This window comes from Tachyglossus aculeatus, chromosome 2, assembly GCF_015852505.1.
Source record: "Tachyglossus aculeatus isolate mTacAcu1 chromosome 2, mTacAcu1.pri, whole genome shotgun sequence".
NCBI lineage: Eukaryota > Metazoa > Chordata > Mammalia > Monotremata > Tachyglossidae > Tachyglossus > Tachyglossus aculeatus.
In genome coordinates, this window is record NC_052067.1 from 39,066,972 (window position 1) to 39,083,920 (window position 16,949).

At 46.1% G+C, this 16,949-nt stretch overlaps 1 protein-coding gene across 8 annotated transcripts in view; it reads left to right on the forward strand.

Moving 5' to 3' along the window:
* Positions 1-16,949, forward strand: part of TRAK1 (trafficking kinesin protein 1) — a 129,397-nt gene that overhangs the window by 89,004 nt on the left and 23,444 nt on the right. For all 8 annotated transcript variants that reach the window (XM_038759302.1, XM_038759294.1, XM_038759241.1 and 5 more), the window contains 7 exons: positions 1,977-2,055; positions 5,457-5,587; positions 6,375-6,449; positions 7,035-7,172; positions 9,654-9,730; positions 14,008-14,244; positions 15,971-16,287. In XM_038759302.1, the coding sequence (XP_038615230.1) occupies positions 1,977-2,055; positions 5,457-5,587; positions 6,375-6,449; positions 7,035-7,172; positions 9,654-9,730; positions 14,008-14,244; positions 15,971-16,287 (1,054 nt within the window). The remainder of the gene's footprint in view (positions 1-1,976; positions 2,056-5,456; positions 5,588-6,374; positions 6,450-7,034; positions 7,173-9,653; positions 9,731-14,007; positions 14,245-15,970; positions 16,288-16,949) is intronic.

Consider the following 16,949-nt stretch of genomic DNA (forward strand, 5'->3'; position numbering starts at 1 on the left):
TTAACTTCTCTGTGCCACAGTTACCTCATTTGTAAAATGGCGATTAAGACTGTGAGCCCCCTGTGGCACAACTTGATCACCTTGTAACCTGCCCAGCACTTACAGTGCTTTGCACATAGTAAGCGCTTAATAAATGCCATTATTATTATTATTATTATGTGACAAGCATTGTTCTAAGCGCTGGGGGAGATATAAGGTCATCAGGTTGTCCCAAGTGGGACTCACAGTCTTAATCCCCATTTTCCAGATGAGGTAACTGAGGCACAGAGAAATTAAGTGACTTGTCTAAAGTCATACAGCTGACAAGTGGCGGAGTCAGGATTAGAACCCACAACCTCTGACTCCCAAGCCTGTGCTCTCTTTCCGCTAAGCCACACTGCTTCTAAGAGGCATTGTGGTGTAGTTCGTTTTTTTAGTGGTTCAGTCAATATCGAATGGAATAGTTTAAGAAGAAGAGGATAAAGAGTTGGCTTGTAAAAGGCATGCTGGTCATGCAAGTTTTATATCCCAGTAGGAGTATGGATTGCTCACGTCACCTCAAACTTATTTTTGAAATAATGAACTCCAGTGTGGTTTGTGGAATGAGGAACTATGTCTGCTTTTCCTCAAATAGTTATTGTCTGACAGAGTTGAGGGGAACAGACCTCTTAGGGAAAGAAGAGAGAGCACCAGCCGGAACAGAACCCAAGTAGATCTCCTGAATAGTCTTTGAAGCACCTGTGATTTTTCCAAGATTATGATGACTCCTGGGAGGTGACATGCTAAGCTCGATTACTTCCTTCATTCATTCAATCGTATTTATTGAGCACTTACTGTAGGCAGAGCACTGTATCGAGCGCTTGGAAAGTGCAATTCGACAACAAAGACAAACCCTATCCAACAACAGGCTCACAGTCTAAAAGTGGGGAGGCTGACAACAAAACAAATAGACAGGCATCAGTAGCGTCAATTTAAATAAATAGAATTATAGATATATACACATCATTAATAAAACAGAATAATAAATATGTACAGATATGCACAAATGTTGTGGGGTGGGGAGGGGGATAGAGTAGAGGGTGGGAGTAGGGGTGATAGGAAGTGGAGGAGGAGCAGAGGAAAAGGGGGGCTCAGGCTGGGAAGGCTTCCTGGAGGAGGTGTGCTCTCAGTAGGGCTTTGAAGGGGGGAAGAGAACTAGTTTGGTGGATGTGAGGAGGGAGGGCATTCCAGGCCAGAGGTAGAACATGGGCCAGGGGTCAATGGCGGGACAAGTGAGAACGAGGCACAGTGAGGAGGTTAGTGGCGGCAGAGGAGCAGAGGGTGCGGGCTGGGCTGTAGGAAGAGAGAAGGGAGTTGAGGTAGGAGGCGGCGAGGTGATGGAAAGCCTTGAAGCCGAGAGTGAGGAGTTTTTGCTTGATACGAAGCTTGATAGGCAACCACTGGAGATTTTTGAGAAGCGGGGTGACATGCCCAGAGAGTTTCTATAAAAAGATAATCCGGGCAGCAAAGTGAAGTATAGACTGAAGTGGGGAAGAGACAGGAGATTGGGAGGTCAGAAAGGAGGCTGATGCAGTTATCCAGTTGGAATATGATGAATGATTATATTAACAAGGTAGTGGCTTGGATGGAGAGGAAAGGGCAGATCTTGGCAATGTTGTGAAGGTGAGACCAGCAGGTTTTGGTGACGGATGGGTTATGTTGGGTGAATGAGAGAGCGGAGTCAAGGATGACACTAAGGTTGCGGGCTTGTGACACAGGAGGGATCCAAATCCTGCATCCAAATCCCATCAACAAGGGGGCTTTTGCCGAACCCCTTCTCTGAAGGACCCCAAAATGGATGCGTGGTGGAGAGGGGCAAAAGGGGGCGGGGGTATGTGTGTGCGTACATGTGTGCATGTGTGTGCGTTCTCTTTGTCATCCCAAATCAGATTGACCTGAGTAACGCTCTTCCTAGCAGCCTTAAGCATGGGGTATTTGATCTGACCTTTTTTATTTAGGCCTCTCAGCTGAAGACCGAAACAATCACCTTTGAAGAGAAAGAGCAGCAGCTCGTCAACGACTGCGTGAAGGAACTGAGTATGTATTTTACCCTTCATCCCTTATTACTTTGTATCTGACATTTGCAGCAAGATGTATAGACTCTAGTGAGTCATTTCCCCTCACACATCCTCTTTCCATTCTCTTCCTCTCTCTCTTCTCTTATTTTTCACCTCCCAGGCATTTGAGTTGAGTATTGACCCATTTTTTTGTGAGAGCCCATCTTACGCATCCCAAGAACTAGGGTGAGGGGAGATCATGCATGTTTGCATCTAATAGGGTCAATTAGTGACATCTAAATTCTAATTGATTCCTTTCTCAGCTTTATGGATGTCACCTGTGTTGTGAAGCCTTTGAATAAAAAGTAGCTTGATAATCAAGCTTAGTGGCCAAAGTGTCTTCATTAGGAACAGAACAAGCCACACTCTAGTTTTAAGCAATTTTCTGTTTGGGTGCCTGTGTGATTCATTCATTCATTTATTCATTCAATCGTATTTATTGAGCGCTTACTGTGTGCAGAGCATTGTACTAAGCACTTGGGAAGTACACGTTGGCAACATATAGAGACGGTCCCTACCCAGCAGCGGGCTCAGATTCAGACCTTTTGATTTTGCAGAATCCTTAGCCACCTTCCTTACTGATTTTGATTTTCCATTGAAAAACAAACAGGTATTAAAAAAGAGTATCATAGTCTCTGTCAGGTGATCTGTATGGCTCAGGGGGGCAGAAGGAGTGTGAATGGGTCCCCTCCACTTCTGAACCACTTGACAATTCACTTTCAACCCAAAATATTCTTCACTGGGGCCTCCTGCTGCAAATAATAATAATAATAATGGCATTTGTTAAGCACTTACTATGTGCAAAGCACTGTTGTAAGCGCTGGGGAGGATATCAAGGTGATCAGGTTGTCCCACATGGGGCTCACAGTCTTAATCCCCATTTTACAGATGAGGTAACTGAGGCACAGAGAAGTTAAGTGACTTGCCTAAGGTCACACAGCCGACATTTGGCGGAGCCGGGATTTGAACCTATGACATCTGACTCCCAAGCCCGTGCTCTTTCCATTGAGCCACACTGCTTCTCTATAATTCAGCCTGGTTTGCATAGAATTTGCTCTTTGGATTTTTGGAGACAAAGTAGTTGGTCTGTGGCGGTGTTTCTTAGTGCATATTTCCTGATTGGTTCAAGATTCTCCATGATTGACAGATGTGTGATAGCCGTGCCCTTCTACCCCCTCCCTCCACCAGCTTTCTGGACTTCGGGAAAATCCCTGAGGCCTTCCAGCTGGCAGGGGGCTTAGTACAAGCAAAACCTGAAGTATTTGGGGTCAGGTCAACGTAGTAACATCAGGTGTGATGATAGCAGTTGCTGAGAGTTGTGCAGTTTGTAATAATGAGACTGGTCTCTCCTTGACAAATATTCCTTATTATTTTTTGGAATTGCAGTTTGCTCCGTACAGAATCTGGGCAAAAGTCAATTTGAAACTGAGAATTTCTTCCAAGAAAAATATGTCGGATAAGATAGATGTACCGTCCTTCCTCAATCCTAACAGAATGGGTTGAGGTTTTGAAAAATCTCTTCATAGTAATGGAAATACAGTGTCCACCTTCTGAAGACTTTTCTGTAAATAGCTACATTCCTTTGCCTGCATGAAGGGTTTTGAGTTGGGTGTCAAATTTAGGCTTTCTTATTTAGTGTCGCCTCCTGTATGGTGCCGAAATGTTTTGCTGCTTTTCAAGAGGCAGTTCTGCCATGGGTTTGGTCTCAGCAATCATTCTACCCATAATGGATGGCATTAGGTGATTAGGAGAGCTCTAGCCACAGAGTTGAAGGTGTCTGGGCTCTTCCTGGTTCCACCGTTGACTTTGAAATAGTATAAACTCCTCATGCCTCGGCTTCTCTGTTATTCAGCTGGGGATCCTGGAGGTGTGATGAAGTTATTCAGTAATAATAATGATGGTATTTTCATTCATTCAGTCATTTTTGTTTAGCACTTACTGCGTCCAGAGCACTGTACTAAGAACTCGGGAGAGTATAATATAACAATATGACACATTCCCTACCCACAGTGAGCTTACAGTCTAGAGGGGGAGACACATGCTAATATAAATCAATGACAGTTATGGACATAAGTGCTGTGGGACTGGGATAGGTGGGGTGAATAAAGAGAGGAAGTCAGGGTGATGCTGAAGGGAGTGGGGAGGAGGAATGGAGGGCTTAGTCAGGGAAGGCTTCTTGGAGGAGATGTGCCTCAAGAACACCCTCAATCAATCAATCATATTTATTGAGCGCTTACTGTGTGCAGAGCACTGTACTAAGCGCTTGGGAAGTACAAGTTGGCAACATATAGAGACAGTCCCTACCCAACAGTGGGCTCACAGTCTAGAAGAGGGAGACAGAGAACAAAACCAAACATACTAACAAAATAAAATAAATAGAATAGATAGGTACAAGTGAGATAAATAGAGTAATAAATATGTACAAACACATATACATATATACAGGTGCTGTGGGGAAGGGAAGGAGGTAAGATGGGGGATGGAGAGGGGGGCAAGGGGGAGAGGAAGGAAGCGGCTCAGTCTGGGAAGGCCTCCTGGAGGAGGTGAGCTCTCAGTTGGGCCTTGAAGGGAGGAAGAGAGCTAGCTTGGCCGATGGGCAGAGGGAGGGCATTCCAGGCCCGGGGGATGATGTGGGCCGGGGGTCGATGGCGGGACAGGTGAGAACGAGGCACGGTGAGGAGATTAGCAGCAGAGGAGCGGAGGGTGCGGGCTGGGCTGGAGAAGGAGAGAAGGGAGGTGTGGTAGGAGGGGGCGAGGTGATGGACAGCCTTGAAGCCCGGGGTGAGGAGTTTCTGCCTGAGAAAGAGTTCCCTCATCTTGCAGATCCACGGTTTGTAGGTTTCCGAGAGAACTCGAGAATTCTGGCTCTTGGCCCACGTTCCTCTGGTGAGCCAGAACTGCTACAGCAATCACATGCCCTGTTGGCTGGAACAGGCCAAAGAGCACTCCACTGAGCACAGAGCAGAGAGCACTGAACACTGGCAAACCCCATGCTATTTGTGCCAAGCACTGTACTAAGCGCTAGGGTAGATACAAGTCAATCAGGTTGGACACAGTCCCTGTTCCTCATGGAACTCGGAGTCTGAGTGGGAGGGAGAACAAGTATTGCATGCCCATTTTACAGACGAGGAAACTCTGAAAGGACACCCAGGCCCTCTTGCCTCTAGGCTAAGCTACTTGCCATACATGTATATGTAAAGGATTTTGTGTTTATCTGGGGGGAAAAAAAAGCCAACATAACTTTGAAAAGCGTATATATTTTGGCTCTTGATCATGGGGAACTTGCCGTGATATCTACGCATTCTGTTGGTGGCTATAGTAGTGGGCAGGGTTTGAATGTTTTGATGACTGCTAGTTCTAATTATCATTTTATCTTCTAAGGGGATGCCAATGTCCAAATTGCCAGTATAACGGAGGAACTAGCTAAAAAAACTGAAGACGCAGCTCGACAGCAAGAAGAAATCACCCACCTTCTTTCTCAAATAGTTGATCTGCAAAAGAAGGCAAAAGCTGTAAGACATTTACATTTTCCCTGCTCAGAAAAAGCTTCGTTAAGCTGAAGCACAAGCCAGATATGTTTGTTTCTGTTGCCCTGCAGGAAAATCTTCCCTAGTTATAGGCCATTTTGCTTCCTCCTTTGGAGGTAGAACAGCTTGTGAGTCACACATGTCCTTGTCCATGTCTGGCTAGGCCCAGATTCATTGAATAGTTTTAGATGTGTCACTGGAATTTTCTCTTCATTACTTTCCCCATCTTATGGTCTCAAAAGCCGTAATATCTTTTCCCACCTTACCTCACAAGAATGTTGTATGAAGTAAAAGGGCTTTAGGATCCTAGTGGACTCCACAAAAACTCAAAGAATTATTCTTTTTCAGTTTTTCCATTTAATAATGAATGCTATTACCATCTCTTCAGTCATCAATGTGAAGTAGGAAAAATATCTCTGAAGAGCTTACATCAGTCTGAAGTTTGGATTTTTGCCTGAGATGCTACCAAAAATTGAGTCACAATTTCTCCTCTACTGGGAGTGGGAATAAGGGTGTTTTCATTGCTTTGTTCTCAAACCTAGATAAGTTTCTTTTCCATTAATTCATTTGTGAAACAGCCTCATAAAACTCGTACTCTGATCAGCAGAGTCGCTTTGAAAGCAAGTTATACTCTTGGGAGATAGGGAAGGGAGGTAGTGGTGGGGGGTTCATCTAACCCTAGTTATTTAAAATCCACTGGGCATTTAGCAAGTCAGTCATTCAACAAATATTGAGCAAAGCTCACAGTTTCACGTTCTCTGACTCGTTTCAGTGTGCAGTGGAAAATGAAGAACTTGTCCAGCATTTGGGAGCCGCCAAAGATGCCCAAAGACAGCTCACGGCTGAGGTAAGTGGACTGAGAGCCTCTCTTGGTTATGAACTTGGAGATTAGCTGAGGATGTTTTCAGGCTCCTCCTGCCCTCTGATGTATTCTGACAAATACATCACAGCAAATTAGAGGTGTCCAAATTTGCTTCAGGACACCATCATTTGTATTTTCTCACTGCATCTCCTTTTGGTTTTGGTTTTTTTTTTGTCCCCAAAACCATTTTCTTACTTCCCAGTACACACAACCCACGCAAAGCATTTAATGAATGTGCCTTGACATGAGGCCTTGGACCAAAAGGCGAAATTTTATTCAGTTTTTTTAATGCCTTTTATCTCAATGCAGTGATTTGTTGAGGGGCAGAGGGAGGTATTTTTAGAGCCAGGCCGGTTGAATCCCTACTACAGAAACAAAGGGAAAAACGGTTGTTGCTGTTGAGATTTTGTCTGCAAGTGTCCTTGCCCTGCTCCAGCCCAGGCTCGCCTCCCACATCGCAGTCGGTTGTCACGTTAGCTCTAGTTTATTTCCCAAAGTCCCATTGACCCGTCTGGGCAGCCACCGTGGCTGTCACCCCTAATGCTCTGGGGTCTCTGTTGCCCTTTACAGTTACGGGAGCTGGAGGACAAGTATGCAGAGTGCATGGAAATGCTTCATGAGGCGCAGGAAGAGCTGAAAAACCTTCGCAACAAAACAATGCCGAATACCATCTCCCGGCGCTACCACTCCCTGGGCCTCTTCCCCATGGTGAGCAGAGTCCCTGACCGATGGGCACACCCACCTCTCTGCCCACAAAGTGGGCCGGGAAAATACAATTGGGAACAAAGCATCTCTATCCCAGCTCCAGGCGTCCTCCCCACTTCCACCAGCCACCCTGTATCAGGAAGATTCCCAGCACTGTCGTTGTCAGAGCCTCCTTGCTGTGCACCCCCTCCCCATCCGCCGCACTTTTCTCTGGAAACCATTCCAGATCTAAAGGAAAGGTTGTGGAATGGAGACCCTCTGAGATCTCACCCTAGCACCTTTGGAAGTTTGTGGCTTGGAGCCAGATAGGAAGCCCAAATGTGCTGAAGTATCAGGGAAATGATAGCCAAGAGGAGCTCAAAAGTGTAAGAACGGAGGCAGCTCCAAGCTCGCTGCTTGGACAGAATGTTCCATATATCATCCATCCATCTATCCATCCATCCATCCATCTAACCATCCTGAATTTTTCTTCTTGGGCCTCCCTTTCCTGCCCCCAAATAATGCGTTCAGAAGGGATACGAGAACCCCAATTAGACTGGAGGATTTGGAACTCGAAGTCTCTGCAGACCAGTTTGATCAAGGTTATGGAGCTCCAAAGGAAGATTAGAAATGATCTTACCTGTAAAATGTTCTTTTTCTGAAACACAGCCGTAATTTATTGGGCTAAAAGTTTCATACATTTCCTTACATCCAAGCACCTGATGGCCAGGGGCATCAGAAGCTAGAAGTTTAAAAATATTGCTGGGTATTGTATTCTTTAAATTTAGTCTGATCCTTGCTTGCCACCTGCCTGATTTATTTTAGTCATGATCTGATTCCTTAGCGGTCCTGGGCTTTAAGGGTCCGTGCTGATTTGCATGGCTGAGGTTGCCCCGGGAATCAATCAATCGTGTTTATTGAGCCCTTATTGGGTGCGGAGCACTGTACTAACTGCTTGGGAGAGTACAGCACAGCCATATAGCAGACATATTCCCTGCCCACAACGAGCTTACAGTCAAGAAGGGGTGACAGCCATTAATATAAATAAATTAAGGCTATGTACTTAAGTGCTGTGGGGCTGGAACTCTTGCGAGACTCGAGGGGTTCCTGGACAAATGGGAGGGCTTCCAGATATGTCTACCACCTCTGATATAGTGTACTCTCCCAAGTGCTTAGTACAGTGCTTTGCACCCAGTAAGCACTCAATAAATAGGATTGATTGATTCCTCCTCTTCCCGCTCCCCCTACCCTTCCAGGGGTCAGACCAGGGCCTCAGAGAAGTCAAACCAAGCTTTTGAAGAGCCAGACTTTAGCTCCTGGGTAACTGTGCACCAGCTTGCCCAGATTTAGCCAAATGGCGAGTGGCCAGGATTCGGAAGCAGCCCCAAGGTCCCCAACAGACGGGCTGCCCTCAGCAGCCATTCAGGCCCAAGTGTCGGAAAGGTCAGTCTAGACTCCTGCGGTTCTCTCACCATGTCCTCGCCAAAAGCCTTGGCAGTGAGGGCAGCAGATCCTATCTCCCAGACGAGAGGCAGGCCACGTTAGTGCCAACTTGGACGGTAGGACAGCTGGCCTGTAGGACCTGGCAGCAGCGGAGGACCTTCTGGTCCTCAAAATCCATCTGTCCCAGGAATATGGGTTTCCACCATCTGGAACCCATCCTCCTCTTCTCCGTCTCCCCATCCCACCTGGTTCCCCAGATCTCTTTGTTAAGAGAATATGAGTATCTGCCTGTATTAAATCCATCCACCAATGCCAGTGCTTAGTCCAGTGCCCCAGCACTTAGTATAGTGTCTGGCACATAGTAAACGCTTAACAAATATCATTATTATTATTATTACATGCTTAGTACAGTGCCCCAGCACTTTAGTATAGTGTCTGGCACAGAGTAAACGCTTAACAAATATCATTATTATTATTATTACATCCTAAGAAGCAGCGTGGTCTAGTGGAGTCAAGGCATATGGCCCCACCTCTTGTCTGCTGTATGGCCTTGGATGATTCACCTAACATTTCTGTACCTCAGTTTCCTCATGTGTAAAATGGGAATGAAATATCCATTCTCCCTCCCCCTTAGACTGTGAGCCCTATATAGGACATGGAATGGGTTCACCCTGATTACCTTGTATCTACCCCAGTGCTTAGAACAGTGCCTGGCACATAGTAAGCACATAAATATCAGTAAATAAAAGAGAGAGAGACAGACAGGGACTGTGGCCAACCTGATTATCTTATCCCTACCCCAAAGCTTGGCATAGACAACTTACCACACCACTATCATTGTTATTATGAAGAAACCTGAAAGCAGAAGAGGACTTTACTGTTCTGTTTCTTAGACCTGATGCCTAACTTCTCTTAGGGCCTGTGATCGTCCTTGTCTCCTGTTGGTGCTACCCCACCCACCCCAACGTCTGGCCTGGTTAGGACTCTGCCGATGCCCACAGACCTACGCCACCGGCCCTTGTGTCGTTGGATGATTTGATTGCCCTGCTTGTTTTTTTCCAGGACTCCCTGGCAGCGGAAATAGAAGGGTCAATGCGGAAAGAACTGCAGATGGAAGAGCCTGAATCTCCTGACATTACGTAAGGCCAGGCGCATTTCATACCGAACATTCACATGCACATACAGGGGGTCGACGATATTTGGTGACTCAGAGATGACGTGCTTGGGAAGAACCATTGATTTTTATTTTGTTTCGAAGGAGTCTCGCCAGTGGGTGTATTAAATTAAATACCCAGGCAACCGGGATGGCATTAAACGAGGGTGTTGAGAGTGATATAGAGGACAAAGAGATGGGCTGGACCTGTCAGAGAGCCTTTCTGCTCCACAGGAAGGGATGATTGGGCATTTCATTCATTCATTCAATTGTATTTATTGACCAATTACTATGTGCAAAGCATTGTACCAAGTGCTTGGGAAAGTACAATACAACAACAGACACATTCCCTGCCCAGAGTGAGCTCTCAGTTTAGAGGGGGATTTGGAGTCAGCTTTTATTTATTTCTTTGTTTATAGTATTTGTTGAGTTCTTACTCTGTGCCAGGCATCGTTCTAAGTGCTGGGGAAGATACAAGCTAATCAGGTTGGATACAGTCCCTGTCCCAAATAAGGCTCCCGGTTTTAATCCCCATTTACAGGTGAGGTAACTGAGGCCCGGAGAAGTGAAGTGACTTGCCCAGGGTCACACAGCTGATAAGTGGCAGAGATGGGATTAGAACCCAGGTCTTTCTGGTTCCCGAGCTTTGGCTTGGGATGAACAACCAACGGTAATACCAAGCCCCAACCACTAATAATAGTAGTAGTAGTAGTAGTTAGACCCCTACTATGTGCCAAGCACTGTACTAAGCACTGGGGTAGATAATCAGGTCCCACACGGGGCTCACAGGCTAAGTAGGAAGCTGAACAGGTATTGAATCCCTTTAGTGCATATGAAGGAACTGAGGCACAGAGAAATTAAGCGACTTGTCCAAGGTCACACAGCAGATAAGTGGCGGAGTTGGGATTAGACCCCGGGTCCTCTGACACCCAGGCCTGTGCTCTTTTCCCTAGGTCACGCTGCTTCTCAAATGATCAATGAATCAATCGCACTGCCTATGCCATGTTGTCTTGGTGACTTCTTATGTAAGGGAGTGGCAATGGATGTGACTTTGAAATTCAGTTAAAGCAGTAACTGAGCTTGCTTTACAAATGGCATTGTGCCTCGAGCCAGGAAAATTAATGTTTGTGGTGCTCTTTCATTGGCTTTGGCCTTTCGTAATTCTTGAGGGTGGCTGCATAGTTTTCTCTTAGGTTTTTCAGCTTTAAAAGGATTTCTCAGGGTGAGAGGCATTTATTTACAGCACTTGATTCTGAAACGGAAGTTCCCAGTTTCCATGATCAACAAGGCAGAATATGTGTTCACTGTGCATCAAATTAATATATTTAGATTTTTAAATGCACACTTTTTGGTTTAAGGGCAACTTTGGGTAATTTTTCATCCTTGCTTGCCTGCTTAGAGTGTGCTTTTTCTAAGTTTAGTGGCATTAAAGTGAATATACTGTGTCCAACCCAATTTGCTTGTGTTCATGCCAGTGCTTAGTACGGTGTCTGGCGCAAAGTAAGCTCTTAAATACCATAATTATTATTATTATTATGAAGCCCACTATGTTCATTTGGGTTTTATGCAGATAGTAGCATGGATCCTCAGACCTGACCTAAATTCCAGGTGTCTGCTGCAATAAGCATCTCCTTGCTTTAAAGGACCAAGACAGCCTTTGATAATGACAGCTTTATTTGATTGCCAGAAACAGCCTTCCAACATGGCTATACAAATTCCAGCACCTTTCAACAGGAGCTGATGATCTGCAGAAATAGTACACAGCTGTTTTGAAGGGATAGATCCCTGGCAGATGAGAGCAAATTGTCCATGGGGCATCCTTTTTACTTGCGTTGGACCCATTTTCCTTCATTTCGAGAACACCCGGGAAGAGCTGAGGTGGTTTCAGTTCCAGTAAAATGAGGGACATTGTTGTCTGGAGCTGGTTCTTAGTCATCCAGTGAGTGACCCAGGCTGATGACCTGATGCAAGCAGTTGATGGCCCTGGAGAGTTGGCAAGGTTCTTTATCTCTCAACATATGGGTTGAAAGGAGTGTAAACCCGACCCAAAGAATTTCTCCTAAAGACCAATTCAGTCTGGCAGCTAATGCAGTATTGATATTGACAAATATCAGCAGTCATTACGTCTTTTAGACTGTGAGCCCACAGTTGGGTAGGGACTGTCTCTATATGTTGCCAACTTGTATTTCCCAAGCGCTTAGTACAGTGCTCTGCACACAGTAAGCGCTCAATAAATACGATTGATGATGATAATGTATGCAACCTTACCCTAACCCAAACAAAAACAGCAACAATTCTATTCCCGGATTGCAGATCTAGCCTAAAAGCTAATGCCCAAAAGTGGTTGGGTTAATTAGAGTTATCTATCAAAGCACACCAGAAGTAACAGTCGAACTTGGGAAGCCAAACAACGTAGCTTATTAGTAGTAGATAATGGATTTCTTTATATTATGTCTTATTGAAACCATAACTCTATCCTCAGGGCCTCGTGATTTGATTCAGGCAGTGCAAGATATGGCCTGCCCTTCAAAAGAAGTACAATTTTACTTCAGATAAGGGCATGTGTTAGGAAGATCAATTGGTTTCCAAGCATATTTCGCCTCTGGTGTGAAAACATCCTTGGGTTACTATTACCACTACTAATAATTATGGTACTTGTTATTAGCTTATTATTTAGTAGGCACTCACTGTATTAAGAGCTGGGGTAGATACAAGATAACTCAGTTGGACACATTCCCTTGTCCCACATGTGGCTGACAGTCTAAGTAGGACTGTAGGATTTAAATAATAAATATGGGATTTGTTAAGCTCTTACTTCCCCTTCCTTCCTCTCCCCTTCGTCCCCCTCTCCATCCCCCCCATCTTACCTCCTTCCCTTCCCCACAGCACCTGTATATATGTATATATGTTTGTACATATTTATTACTCTATTTATTTATTTATTTTACTTGTACATATCTATTCTATTTATTTTATTTTGTTAGTATGTTTGGTTTTATTCTCTGTCTCCCCCTTTTAGACTGTGAGCCCACTGTTGGGTAGGGACTGTCTCTATATGTTGCCAATTTGTACTTCCCAAGCGCTTAGTACAGTGCTCTGCACATAGTAAGCGCTCAATAAATACGATTGATGATTGATGATGATGATGTGCGAGGCACTGTACTAAGTGCTGGGGGGGATACAAGCAAATGGGGTTGGACACGGTCCCTGTCCCGGGTGGGGCTCCCAGTCTCAATCCCCATTTTACAGATGAGGAAGCTGAGGCCCAGAAGTTGCAATTTATCTAAGGTCCCACAGTAGACAAGCGGTGAAACTGAGATTAGCAGAGAAGCAGCATGGCTCAGTGGAAAGAGCACGTGCTTTGGAGTCAGAGGTCATGGGTTTGAATCCCGGCTCTGCCACGTGTCTGCTGTGTGACCTTGGGCTAGTCACTTAACTTCTCTGAGCCTCAGTTACCTCATCTGTAAAAGGAGGATAAAGACTGTGAGCCCCCCGTGGAACAACCTGATCACCTTGTATCCCCCCAGTGCTTAGAACAGTTAGCTTTGCACATAGTAAGCGCTTAACAAATGCCATCATTATTATTATTATTAGAATATTATTGTCCTTTGACTTCTAGGTCCGGGCTCTTTCCTCTAGGACACGCTGCTTAAAACAACTTAAGGACAGAAAATTGGAATCAATTCCCTATAAAGGGGACTCAACCTACATGGAACAAGATCGTCAGCTATTGGTCAAGCTCCCTAGAGCATTTAACTGCAGAATTAAACTTCTTCAGTTATCTGCCACATTTTAACATCTTTCGGCCTCGATCCCCAGCAGGCACAAGTGCTGAGTGCAGGGCTCTTCACACCATAAGCACTCGATTAATGCCATTGAGTGAGGGATACCGGGCTTCTGGAAGGTGGTTGTGTTATTATCCCAAGAAGCAGCGTGGCTCAGTGGAAAGAGCGCGGGCTTTGGAGTCAGAGGTCATGGGTTCAAATCCCACCTCTGCCACTTGTCAGCTGTGTGACTTTGGGCAAGTCACTTCGCTTCCCTGGGCCTCAGTTCCCTCATCTGTAAAATGGGGATTAAGACTGTGAGCCCCCCATGGGACAACCTGATCACCTTGCAACCACCCCAGCTCTTAGAACAGTGCTTTGCACATAGTGAGCACTTAATAAATGCCATCATTATTATTATGATTACTGCTGCTTTCTCTCAGAGGCCACTAAAGTCTAATGTGTGTGTGTGTGTGTGTGTGTGTGTGCGCGCGTCCAGCTATCAGAAACGTGTTTTTGAGACGGTGCGGAATGTCAACCAAGTGGTCAAGCAGCGGTCCCTGACGCCATCGCCCATGAACATCCCTGGTTCCAATCAGTCCTCGGCCATGAACTCCATCATTTCCAGTTGCGTCAGCACTCCCCGCTCCAGCCTCTACGGGGGAGACATCACCAACATCGTGATCGACAACAAGACCAACAGCATCATCCTGGAAACCGAATCGTCAGACACAGGGTCTGTAAGCCCCGGCATTCTTTTTCGGCGGGACATTGCGTTGAACCAACAGCTCCTTCAGTGACATCCCTCCCCCACGGCCCCCTCGTCTCCCAAGGAGAGGTTGGAAAGGTGCTTTCTATGAGAAGCAGCGTGGCTTAGAGGGAAGAGCACAGGCTTGGGAGTCAGAGGATGGGTGTTCTCATCTCTTTCTGTTGTGTGACCTTGGGCAAGTCACTTAACTTGTACTTCCCAAGCGCTTGGTACAGTGCTCTGCACGCAGTAAGCTCTCAATAAATACGACTGATTGATTAACTTCTTCGTGCCTCAGTTCCCTCTTCTGAAAAATGGGGATTAAAGACTGTGAGCCCCACGGGGGACAACCTGATTACTTTGTATCTACCCCAGCGCTTAGAACAGTGCTTGCCTCATAGTAAGTGCTTAACAAATATTATCATTACAGTTATTATTATTCTTCTATATACCAAGCACTGGGATGGATAGAAGATAATCAGGACGGACATAGTTCACGTCTCACGTGGGAATCACAGTCAGAGGAGAGAGGACGGGTATTTAATCTCCATTTTATAGATAAGGAAACTGAGGCATAGAGAAGTTAAGTGACGTGCCCAAAGCCGTACAACAGGCAAGTTACAGAATGGGGCTTAGAAGCCAGGTCCCCTGATTCTCAGCCACGTTCTCTTTCCACTATTCCAACGCCATTTCTCAGCATGGCATGAACAAGTTTGGGTTATCTACAAGCATTTCCCACCTGTTCAGCTTGCTAACTTGCCGCTCTTTAATGCCTCCGATCACTCAAAGCTAGAGCTTTGATCCTAAGCTCTAGAGTAGTACGACGTGGTGTGAAGAGGAAATGCTTGAACTCAGATGCTAAAAATACACAATTTTGCCTTCTCCAGTTTATCTTATGAGAGTACAGTTTCCTCCCTGAATGCGCCGAGTATTTGGATGAATCAGTCCTGTAGACATTGCCTGCTCAGAGTTCTGAAAGACGGTAGATGAATGTCTCTTGTGATTTGAGCCCTAGATTTGAAATCTATGTTGGCAGTCCTGTGTCAGACATCTGCTCCAATGTCAGGGAGAACCGGACACCTGTATAGCTTCTAGGTTTCCCGTGGTTTTAGATTCCACAGCCACGCTTTGTCCTTAATGCCACCACCAGGTCCTTTTACCCCATGCAGAATTTGTTTATTTGCCCCAGCATTCTATCAAAATATCTCTGGCCACCCTACAGAGGAAACAAATGACCTTTTGAGCAAACAGGGGGTCTTCCCAACTAGATGGAGAAATGTATCTCTTCCTTTCATTTCTGCCAGCAGAGTACTGGCAGGACCCCAAAGTGCCCAAATCAAGCATATTTGGAAAGCGAAACAGTGTGACCAAAAAGGCGAAAGTTCAGTGGTATGTGAACGTCTTATTATGTACCGATTCCCAACCCACAGGGTGTCAAATGGTTGTGTGGACATCTACAAAGGAAAGGAAGTCTGATAGTGGGCGGCGCGGAATCCATCCTCTCCATTGCGGAATCGAATTATTTCCCTCTGTCACCTCTCGTCCTCATCTCCATGACTCACCACTCAACTCCTGACATGTCTCGCTCAATTTCCTGTCTAGAGATCCCTTTTCCTGGAATGACCAGGAAGCGATCCCTCTTCTAACCAGGCGCCAAGCCTCTGTCTGTCTTGCCTCTCGGGCGTGACTCCTTGTTTTCTCTTTTTCCCTGCAGCAGTGAAGACAAAAACAAGAAACCGGGCACCCCAGGGACGCCGGGCTCTAACGACTTGGAGACGGCGCTGCGCCGGTTGTCTCTCCGCCGAGAGAACTACCTCTCGGAGCGGAGGTTTTTCGAGGAGGAGCAGGAGAGGAAGCTGCGGGAACTGGCGGAGAAAGGCGAGCTTCACAGCGGCTCCCTGACCCCCACGGAGAGCATCATGTCCCTCGGCACCCACTCCCGGTTCTCCGAGTTCACCGGCTTTTCCGGCATGTCCATCAGCAGCCGCTCCTACCTGCCGGAGAAGCTGCAGATCGTGAAGCCCTTGGAAGGTGATAGCAGCGTGCCCCGGCCCCTCTCGGTCATACTGAGTGACTCCCTGTGGTCCCTCATCCACCACCGGAAAGCGGGCAACCTCTGCAACGCTTATTCTTTTTACTTTAGAGATAGCCACCCCCGGTGCTGGTTCGAAATCTTTTTAGGGTAATCTGGTCCGTGCTCCGTAAGACCGTCGCTTAATCTTACCAGTTGAGGGGGCAGAATGAAACTGAGAGCGCAGTAGGGGAGATGTTGTTTTGGCATTTCAATGCATCCGCTGTTAATATTTGTAGTATTTGTTAAGCGCTTACTCTGTGACAAGCACTGGGATAGATGTAAGATGATCAGGTTGCCCGTCGCCCCGTCCCACATGTTGCTCAGAGTGTAAGCAGGAGGGAGAATAGATAATTCCCATTTGACAGAGGATGAAACCGAGGCATAGAGAGCTCAATAATAATAATAATAATGGCATTTATTAAGCGCTTACTATGTGCAAAGCACTGTTCTAAGCGCTGAGGAGGTTACAAGGTGATCAGGTTGTCCCATGGGGGGGCTCACAGTCTTAATCCCCATTTGACAGGTGAGGTCACTGAGACACAGAGAAGTGAAGTGACTTGCCCAAAGTCACACAGCTGACAACTGGCAGAGCCGGGATTTGAACCCATGTCCTCTGACT